The following is an 11,472-nucleotide window of genomic DNA, read 5'->3' on the forward strand; positions in this document are numbered from 1 at the left end:
TTTATACTAGCTCAGATAGGTGAGCTTGAGGAAAGATCCCTGGGAAAACTGGAGGAAAATTGTTTAGTGAGGGAAGAAAATGGTTTAACAGATCAAAACAAGATCAGAAAGAGTCAAGGTGTAGGGCAAAAGATCCAAACTGACTCCTGGGTTTGCAAACTTACCAAAATCCATCAATCTCTGAGCCTGAAATCTGACCAATTTCTGAGCTTGAAATTCTACCAGTTCCCACCCTAGATACCTCTACCTTGAAAAACTTCTCCCCCAAGAAAGTGTACAGGAGCCTGTCGCCCGCCCAGTTCCCTATTGCTCCTCACTAAGCTGAGGCATCCACCCTCTTGTGTCTCTCCCAATAAACCTCTTGTGTAACATTTGTTGTGCCCTGTGACTTTGTACTATCCCTTGGCTGCTGACTGCCAGGACACCTTCCCCTTTAGAACTGTAACACTTGCATTGTTGAAACTTTCCCCCTCAGAGCTGCAAAGGCTTCTTTGGGGAAGCCTTTCCCCTCAGAGATATAACATCTCCATTAGAGAAGCCTTCCCCCTCACACACAGGAGAGAGAAACTTAAGGAAAGAAAGATGGAGGTGCCACGGACACTTTGGAGGAAACAACTGGCAAACATCCACAAGGCTTGAGGACATCTGCAACCTTAGCTGGCACAGAACTCATATAAAGGGCATACTCCAGGCTGCAAAGAGACTGAGAGGTGTGCTGCATAAGAGATCAAACGGAGTGTGATTTTCGTTTTTCCTTACAGACAAAATTTAAATCAGGAGTCAGATGTTCATCACTCACAGCTGGAAGTGATCTTCATAGCATAAACAGAAAAGTGTCAAGTCAGCATCTTGTCTCTGTATGGTAAATGGTCCAGTTTTTAAAAATTCTGTTTAATGTACCCCAGTACTCTTAGAATAAAAATGAATTACTAGAGGATCATCTAATCACATCCCACAGTTGTGTCAAGAGACAATAGAAGTTACTGGTTTGTAATAAATGTTAATACTTGCCTCTTTGCTGGCTTGTAGCAGTTGATTCTTGGACCAGAACCTGAGACCTGATATTAAAGATTCTATTGAAAGGCAAACCACAAATAAGGTTTAGTATATAAGCATTGGAAGATATCATTGAAAAGCAGAATGGATTTGCAAGTGGCTTCCTCCAGTTCAGGAGAAGAAAAAAATTTTAAGGGTAGAATGGCCAAGTGTGTCTGAGGCTTACAAAGCAGTTTTACTCTCTTTTAACCAAACTGAAGTCATCTTCATTTTTATGTTCATGTCTTCCAAGTCCGTGGTCAACACTGAATAATTTAGTGTCTGGTTTTATCAACAAGTTGATATTCCCAACTCTCCTTATGTTTTCTTCATAGTATAATGAAGTTTCTATTCCTTTTGGTGTGGTTTAGAATCTTCTTTTGAAAATCCATTGATCTCCTCATCTCTTTTTCTGTTAATTATCTAATGTTTTCTTTTAATTTTTATTTTTTTAATATTCATCACAGGTTATTTACTTTGCATCCCAGCCATAACCCCCTCCCTCCTTCCTTCCCAATCCCACCCTCCCTCCATCATCTCCTCCCTGTCCCTTTCCAAGTCCACTGGTAGGGGAGGTCCTCCTCCCCTTCCATCTGACTGACCCTAGATTATCAGGTATCTCCGGTACTGGCTTCACTGTCCTCCTCTGTGTGGCCTATCAAGGCTGTTCCTCCCTTGGGGGGTGGAGGGTGGGGTAAAGGAGCCAGTCCTTGAGTTCATGTCAGAAATAGTTCCTGTTCCCTTTACTAGGGAAGCCCACTTGGATACTGAACTACCATGCGCTACATCCGAGCAGGGGTTCTAGGTTATATCCAAACATGGTCCTTGGTTGGAGAAACAGTCTCATAGAGGATCCCCGTGCCCTGATATATTTTGTCCTTGTGGAGCTCCTGTCTTCTCCCAGTCTTATTAACTCCCCCTTTTATCGTATGCACTTTCCCAAAGGTTTGGTTATGAGTCTCAGCATCTGCTTTGATACACTGCTAGGTAGAGTCTTTCAGAAGCCCTCTGTGGTAGGCTCCTGTCCTGTTTCTTGTTTTTTCCTACTTCCCATTTGTCTTTCTGAGTGAGGATTGAGCATCTTACCCCAGGTTCTCTTTCTTGTTTATCTTTTAGTTCTAATTTTTTTCTTTCAGAAAATATGCTTGAGATGCCATTAATACCTGCTTAGAAATCTGTTGGTTTTAACTTTAAATTAAAATAAAGGGACTTCAATTTTTTGACATCTGCTAATTAAAATCTATTAAGCTTATCATTATTCTTATATTTTATAGGCTAGGGACTACTACTCAAAGGCTTTGAAGTATAATCCAGAAAGTGGACATGGGCTCATGAATCAAGCTGTTACAAACACAATATTAAAGAAATATGAAGAAGCAGAAAAAGATTTTTCACGTGCAATTGAGCACTGTTCCCATTGGGCTGCATTGTACATTAATAGAGCAAGTTTCTATTTATGCTTACAGCAGTATGAGCTAGCTGAAAAGGACCTTGGCATGGGTAGGTGTATTTTGCTATTACGTCGAGACAATTGTAGTGATTATTATACTTGTTTTCAGGGTCCCAAAGATGAATTTTATCAAGCCTCTTATGTATATAGAATGGACATGTGTAGAACCATGTCTTTAATGTGACTGATACAGATCCCTTTACATAATATCTCACTGTAATGCATTTATGAGTTAGAATTCCTGGGGAAGCACATACAAACCACACTGTTCTTCCAAAGGAAGACATTGTACCATGGTTTCCCACATTCGTTTTCTTTGAAACATCTGGTATTTCTAATTGAACTGCAGTGTTACATTTTAGAAAAACACTTAAAATGGGAATGACGAGGATTTTATATCAACAAATCTAGCTAGACTTTTTGTTTTCTTTTGCAGCTGTGTCTTTGAAGCCTAATGAATCTCTAGCATATCATCTCAGAGCACAAGTTCGTGGCAAAATAGGACAGATAGAGGAAGCTATGAAAGATTATAATCAAGCCCTCAATCTTGAAGAATATTCCAAAGCTACGTGATTACACAGACTCTTGTGGTTTTGGTAGTAGGTTAAGTATATTTTCTTCCTGAGACTGAAATATATTTGTTGTTTAGAAATGCCACCATTGTTATTGTATTTATTACACTTAAGTGGTTATTTCTTAAAAAACACTTAATGCACTTTAACAAAATGTTTATGCTCTGCATTAACTACAACTTTTCTGTGATTTCAGACATGAATTGGATGTCAGATAGCCTTGTGTAGTAACAAGAATGCACTCTGCTTGGTTCACTTAATACCTCGATAGATTAAAAAAAATTTTTTTCCCTTAGGATATGAAGTCTTAAAAAAGAATGTTAGTGCCTAAAACTCTTTCTGAGATAGATAGAAAGTATCACTGGCTTTTTCTTCCTATGCCCTATTTAAACCTACTCAACAGTATACAGCTTGAAGAGAATGAATAATAGCTGGTGGGGATAAAAGACTGGTGGGCCATGCACTCTCTCTCTCCTTTTTAAACACTGTGATACCATCCTGTATTTTCCTGGTACCTGCATTCTTCGAATATATAAACACACATCCTATGTGCTGCTTGCCTTCTAGAATAGCATTTACAAGGATTTTTAAAACCCCATTTTCTTGACACAATTCCTTCTTCCTTTCATTCAGATTTTACAAACATACAAATAAACATTTACAAAAATCTGTGTGCACTTTGAATTAATATTTCATAGCACTCAGTAAACAAAATTGAAACTTTTTTTGCCCCAGAAAAGATCTCACTATGCAGACTAGGTTGGCCTTGAACTCATGGTTCTGCTCTGGTCTCCCAAGTGTAGGATTTTAGGTGTGGGCCATAATGCCTACTTTAAAATTCATTATATTTCTGGGGGATCTCTTGGTAAACCAGACAGTCCTTTCTTTTTTCTACACTCCAAGTGTCCAAGGTTTCCTGATTTCTCATTTCCTGAGATTTACCTCACTCAATTAATTTTCTTTCTTGGTGTTTTATTCTCCTAATACATCTCCAGCACAGCACTTTAGAGGACTGCTTTCATGGTGATGAGTCATAGGTGTCCCTTTAACTTCCTTTACTTTTACCTTGATAGTCAATGTGTTACAATATAAAGTTGATGGTAGTCTGTAACCTACAGTGAAGACACATCATATCACTCAAGGGTAATCTTCCTGACACGATGGGTGGATCCATGTAAGTATCAGTTCATCTTAGTGAGTTATTTCAGATGATTAATGACACACATTTACTTTGTCTTTTGGAATCTTCTTGCCCTCAGTAGTCTCCAGATGCTTTTGTTCTGCCTTAGCAACAGGTGAGATCAGACAGACCCCATTTCCTTCTGTGGCACATATATACCTCTGACTCTCCTGGGTTTCTTTCCTGAAGTGGAAGTGATAGATGCTGGGGATTCTCTTACTGCCTACTGTATGCCCTGCTGATGTACAAAAAATGTGCACCTCTGTCACATGAACTTTTGAAGATGGCAGAAGGAAAGGGAAGTGACTAAGGGGAATTGGACACATTCGTCACATCTCATTTCAGTGTCCTGAGACCCTGGGTTTATGTAGACTCCTGATAGAACATGGCTCTAAGGGATTATCACATCAGTCGCAATTACGAGTTAGTAGTCAGTTCACTGAATATCTCACATTGGTGTTTCTGTCTTCCATGTGTCATTCTTAAAACATGGGATTTTAAGATTTTGCTTACTGATGGCAACCTTTAAGTCTGCGGCTTGCAGTTGTGACCGTAAATCGCACATTTCTTAGCCTGTGCCCTGGCTTTCCTGGCATCCTCTACATGCCACAGTCTCACCCATCCTGCTTTCGCCACCTTTGCTTTGCTCTCCGAATGACACCTGCTCTTTCAGACCTTCCCAGGTTTGAGCACCCATTTCCTTGTATAAAATCTCATTTTTTATATAATAATAGGGGCAATTTTTGTTATCTGTGACTGATTGCTTATCAGCATTATGTTCTGAGATTTAAAAAGCTTGCTAATTCAGATGCTTGCTTTTTAATGGCTTCAGTGTCTTTTCCGCAGTGAAGCATTTTAGAGTTTACTAATGAACAGAGGAGAAATACAAATTGAAAATAGAAAGTATAACAACCATGACGTTTTGTACCTTAAGTCAAGTACAAGACCCCAGGGCTTCAACAATTATCTCTGTTTTCTCAATAGCCCTATTATACAGTAAGTATTAATAAATAAGAAAACCGAGTTTGGAGAAGGTTGACATATATGCCGTTAGTAAGGAGTTGGTTGGATGTTGTGCTTACTCTTGACTGTTCATTTGCTGGGGTTTAGCAACACCTAGGAGAAAAATGTCTAAATATGTCTGTAAGGAACTTTCCAGAGACATTTACTTAATTGAAAGTCCTACGCTGAGTGTGAACATCATCCTCCATTCTTGGAATGTGGCCTTGTACTGAATAAAAAGGCAAAGCAAATGGAACATGACTGTTCAACTACTCATCTCTCTGCTTCCTAACTGCAGAGACAATGTGGCCAGCTGCCTCATGCTTCTACCTCCTACCTTCTCAGCCATGGTGGACTGTTCCCTCAAACTGTGAGCTGAGATAAGTCCTTTTCCCCTTAGTTTGTGTTTTTATCACAGTATTGAAAAGTAACACACATAGAAAGTTGGTTCTGAGGAGTGAGGCTATTGCCGTCATAAACCTGGCCCTGGAATTAATAGGCTTTGGAAATAGTTTTTGGTAGGAGTTTGGAAGAGTTTTGAGATGGAGGTTAGAGAAGATCTATGGCATTGTAAGTAGAGATTAGTGGACTATGCTTGGAGTTTGAAATATTAGGATACAAAGAACAATGTGAACCTCGGAGACCCAGATCATGAAATTCTACAGTAAAACGTGAACTCTATCAGAAACTGGGCTACAGGCAATTTGTATTCTTGAGTGAGGTGGAATGAAAAGAAAATGGTCAAAATTATTTGGCAGTGGAAATATCAGAGAATGGCAGCATTCCGGCTTTGATGTGTTGGCTGTTCACTGTTGTTAACCAGATCCACATTTAGTCTGGTGGGAGAGTAAGTAGAGCTAAAATAAATGAAAAAAAAATGTGTTTAGGAGAAGAAAGGAATGCAAACAAGTTTAAATCTGCAGACAAGGAGATTTGTTTGCATATGGAGAAAGCAACGGTAATTGTTAAAGAGACTGATATCTTTAAATACGTTGTGTGCTTGTACAGTAGTCAAGGTTCTCTGAAAGCAAGATTTCACCCAACAAAGATTCAAAGTTTTGAAAAAGCAAGTTCATTTGAAAGGAGAGAGCTTTGGACATAGTACAGGGAACTTTATGAAAGGATGGGGAGATAGAAAGACCTGGAGGGGACAGGAGGTCCACACGCAGAGCAACAGAACCAAAAAATCTGGGCACAGGGGTCATTTGTGAGACTGATAGTCCAACCAAGGACAATAAATGGAGATAACCTAGAACCCCTGCTCAGATGTAGCCCATGGTAGCTCAATGTCCAAGAGAGCTTCCTAGTAATGGGAACAGGGACTATCTCTGACATGAACTCAGTGGCTGGCTCTTTGATCATTTCCCCTCGAGGGGGGAACAGCCTTACTAGGCCACAGAGGAAGACAATGAAGCCAGTCCTGATGAGACCTGATAGGCTAGGGTCAGATGTAAGGGGAGGAGGACCTCCCCTATCAGTGGACTATGGGAGCGGCAAAGGAGAGAAGAGGGAAGTAAGGTGGGATTGGGAGGAGATGAGAGAGCTACAGCTGGGATACAAAGGGAATAAACTGTAATAAATGATTAAAAAAGAATACAGATTTAAAAAGTAATTTCAAATGAAGGACTAGAGGGACTATAGCTCAACAGAATAAAAGCTATATATAAGAAACCCACAGGCAGGGATGAAGAGGTGGCTCAGAGGTGAAGAGCACTGGCTGCTCTTCCAAAGGTCCTGAGTTCAATTCCCATATGATCTATGGGATCTGGGGCCCTCTTCTGGGATACAGGTATATATGCAGATAAAATGTTATATGATAAATAAATAAATAAATAAATAAATAAAATAAAGAAAGCGACAGGCAACATCATCCTAAATGGAGAAATGCTTGAAGCACTCCCACTTAAGTAAAAACCAAGATAGGGATGTCCACTCTTCCCATTTCTTTCCAATATTGTGCTCAAAGCACTAGCTGGAACAATAAGCTAAGACAAAGAGATTAAAGGGACACAGATAAGGAAAAAAAAAGTAAATCATTCCTATTTATGGACAATATGATCATATATATTACAGAAAACTTCTAGAAATGATAAAATTCAACAGTGTGGTAGGATAGAGAATGAACTTGCACAAATCAATAATTTTTTTATATGTTAGCCATAAACATGCAGAGAAGAATATGAACATATTCCCTTTCACAATAGCTTCAAATTAAAAACAAATATCTAGGAATAAACCTAACAAAAGAAGTGAATGACCTCTACAATAAAAACTTTCAGTTCTGGATCTGGGTCACAGGTACCCAGCCCAGGGGAAGTGAGCTTGGCATGGGACCCAAGCCCCATTTTCCTCCAGCCTGTGGGAAGCTGGAGCAGTGTTTGGTTAAGAGTTCTTTCCACCTGCTCCCCATCTGTCTAGCACATCTTGAACACAGACAATGAATCCAATGGAGGTACCACCAGGCTGGCTATCACCAGAGTCAATCGGATGGCTAGAGGACAGCATAAAAAACAAGCAACAAAATTCACAGCCATATGATACCACCAGAAACCAGTGGTCCTACCACAACAAACCCTGGAGATACTATCACACCCAAAGGGCAAGAAAAAGATTTTAAATCTGAGGTTATGAAAGTTATAGAAGCCTTAATGGAAGAAAATAAAGCTCACCAATTAGCACAGAAAAAAACAGTCAAACAGGTGAAAGAACTGAACAAATCCCTTAAAGAAATTATAGAAATATAGGAAACTACAATCAAACAATAGAAGGCAATGAGTAAAACTGCTCAAGACCCAAAAATGGAACTAAAAGCAATAAAGAAAATAGAATCTGAGGCAATTTTGGTGACACAGGCATCACCAACAGAATTCAAGAGATGAAAGAGAGATTCTCAGGGATAGAAGATATGATTGAAGACATTGAAACATCATTCAAAGAAAATGTTAAATCTAAAGAGTTCCTGACACAGAACATCAAAGAAATGTGGGACACTATGAAAAGACCAAACCTAAGAATAATAGGAAGAGAAGAAGGAGAAGACTTCCAGCTCCGAGGCTCAGAAAATATTTCAAACAAAATCGTAGAAGAAAACTCCCTCAACCTAGAGAAAGAGAGGCTAATAAACATACAAGAAGCCTACAGAACACTAAATAGATTGGACCAGGAAAGAAAATCCTCCCATCACATAATCAAAACACTAAATGTACAGAACAAAGAGAGAATACTAAAAGCTGCAAGGGAAAGAGGCTAAGTTACATATAAAGGCAAACCTATCAAAATTACACCTGACTTCTCATCAGGAACTCTGAAAGCCAGAAGGGCCTGGGCAGATACTTTACAGACACTGAGACTACAAATGTCAGCCCTGACTACTATACCCAGTAAAACTTTTAATCACCATAGAGGGAGAAAACATGATATTCCATGACAAAAACAAATTTAAACAGTACCTATTCACAAATCCAGCCCTACAAAAGATGCTAGAAGGAAAACTACAATCCAAGAAGGCCAACTACACCCAGAAAAACACAAAAGAAGGGAATCACACACACACACACACACACACACATACACACACACTACCATCACCAACATCAAAATAACACAAGTAACAACAACTGATACAAGTGGTCTGATCAGAGAAATAAGAAAGGGGGGGTATTTCGAGAGGGTAAGGGAAGAAAATACAAAAGAATGAAAGAGTAGGGTAAACGGGAATAACAAATAACAAGTGATCTATTGGAGAAAATGGAAAAGGAGGCAACCTGTAGCAAGGAAGGAGGTGAGTACAGTAGAGAGGAGGATAAAGTAACAGTAAATATGTCTGAAAAAATAATAAGGTGTCGTTATTAACTAGGTAAAAAAAAAGCCTATAAAACCTGATTCTATGTATAATACATATATGTAACTTAAATGAACCTAACTCATCTGGGCTGATAATTCTCCTTTGAAGAGACACAGACTACCTAACAAACCCCCAATAATAGTCACAAGGAGTCAGCTCCCTTTTGAATTGTTTGTCATGGAGTTCCAAGAGACTTTCCGAACATATGGCTTTTGTTATTGCTTTTGGTTGCCCTCAGAGATTATGGAAGGTAAACCTCTATTGCTGAAGACACTATGGACTTTAGAAACAGGGCCCAAAGGCGCTGGAGCTGGACCTCCCTGAAACCTTTCATGGTATCAGAAGACACTATGCAAGCTTCCAAAGGAGAGAAGCAATCAACAGTCCTTCCCAGCTATGTTACCCATGAACCAACCACATCAACAACTAGCATGGTAAACTAAACCTAAAGAGTACAGAAGTGGTATAAATATATTGGTAGTAGCCAATAGGTCTCTAGTTAGACTTAAAACCCCTTAAAAGGTAAATGATGTGGGCTACAGGAAACTTGGCCAACTATTTGGTGCTAGTGAAGTCATGGATCTTGGAAGAGAACCTACAGCCTAGTTTACTAATCCAGCATCATCCCTAACAATAATTAAATATTTGTCCTTATACCCTCCCAAATAAAGTCCTTAACCCTCATAAAGGAAACTTCTCTTTGCAACAGATGGAGACCATTTCAGAAACCCAACAACCAATAAAGTTGTGAACATTACTAAGAAGTGGCATGGGTCAGAAACATTAAGTGTCAGAGGATCAGAGATTTTGTCCCTAATAATGTGAGAAGCTACATTCGTAGAGTCTAGACAACATGAGTGCCTAAACATGAAATGAACAATGAAGACACCAAGAAACATTCCAAGGTCTGGAGTGAAAAAGCCTCTGAGGTGTCAACCCTACACAAAGAACTACAAGAAACTAAAGAATGCTGAGAGTGGAAGAAATAGACTTCCCCAAATAACAACACATGACTTGGTTATCCAATACCAAATGGTCAACTCTGAGAACATACATATGAGTAACATTATGCATACTGAACAGGCTATATTTAACTGTGTGTGTGTGCATGGTATATGTATATATGTACATATACAAATATATATTCATGTAACAATTGAGAGAAAGGGCTATGAATTTGAATGAAAGAGAGTAGGGCATATGGAAAGGTTTAAAGGAATAAAGGGGGAAATGATGTATTATGATCTCAAAAATAAAACAGTGAATTAAAACATCCACACTATCATTCCCCTGAGTAATTGCAGTGGACTCTGATCTATATCCAACAGGGCAGGGGATTCAAAGGGCCATTCATTCAGAAAGATCATGCCACAAAGCATGGTCCATTCGGATTACAGCCTGGTCATGTTTTAGGAACAACTAGCTGTGGTGTGTGTGTGTTTCTATAGAAGTGAAATACTTTAAAAGTGATCAGATATTTCTCTTTTCTGGCTAAGGAAAATGTGGAAAATTTGCTGTCTAAAACCATGAGCCATGGGAGGTCTTTCAACAGGCCTAGAAATGCAGTTTAATATACTTTTGCAGTAGGCAGGAGCATTAACTTTCATGGACTCACGTGATGTTTTGCTTTACTTTGGAACTTTTGCTTATTTGACAATATAAAGATGGCCAAAGCCACTGATTAGAAACAAACAAACAAACAAACAAAAAAACACTGAAAATGTCTCAAAATATCAATCAGCCTTAAGACACAAATTCTAGTAGAAAGCAGAGTTCTGGGAGAATGGTGGTTTATGCTGAAGATACTCAAAATTTAAAAACCATTATTTAGAATTACTTAGAAGTAATAAAGTTTATATGGAAGACATCATTTATAGGCTGGATATAAACATAACCCTTAAATCTTATTTCAAATGGGTAATAAGTTAGACAAGTCTATGTAATCTCTTCATTTTCTTCATTTTAATTTTATTAATTACAGTTTATTCACTTTGTATACAGGCTGTAGCTCCCTCCCATTCCCTCTCAATCCCACCCTCCCTCCCTCTTCTTCTCCTGTGCTCCTCCTCCAGTCTACTGATAGGGGAGGTCTCCTCCTCTTCCATCTGACCCTAGTCTATCAGGTCTCATCAGGACTGGCTGCTCCCCCATCAGGCAAAGGGGATCAAAGAGCCAGCTCCTGAGTTCATGTCAGAGACAGTCCCTGTTCCCATTACTAGGGTACCCACTTGGACACTGAGCTGCATGTGCTACATCTGTGCAAGGGTTCTAGGTTATCTCCATTTATTGTCCTTGTTTGGAGTATCAATCTCACAAAACACCCCTATGTCCAGATTTTTTGTTTCTGTTGCTCTGTGTGTGGAGTTTCTGTCCCCTATAGGTCTTTCAA

The 11,472-nt window shown here is 39.1% G+C and overlaps 1 protein-coding gene across 1 annotated transcript in view; it reads left to right on the top strand.

Annotated features, from left to right (window-relative positions):
• Ttc6 (tetratricopeptide repeat domain 6) overlaps positions 1-3,142 on the top strand; it is a 224,040-nt gene extending 220,898 nt beyond the window's left edge. The window contains exons 30-31 of the mRNA XM_060387540.1: positions 2,315-2,535; positions 2,922-3,142. Coding sequence (XP_060243523.1) covers positions 2,315-2,535; positions 2,922-3,058 — 358 coding nt within the window. The 3' untranslated portion in view covers positions 3,059-3,142. The remainder of the gene's footprint in view (positions 1-2,314; positions 2,536-2,921) is intronic.
• The last annotated feature ends 8,330 nt before the right edge of the window (positions 3,143-11,472 follow it).

Source organism: Meriones unguiculatus, chromosome 7 (assembly GCF_030254825.1).
Source record: "Meriones unguiculatus strain TT.TT164.6M chromosome 7, Bangor_MerUng_6.1, whole genome shotgun sequence".
In the NCBI taxonomy this organism is placed as follows: Eukaryota; Metazoa; Chordata; class Mammalia; order Rodentia; family Muridae; genus Meriones; species Meriones unguiculatus.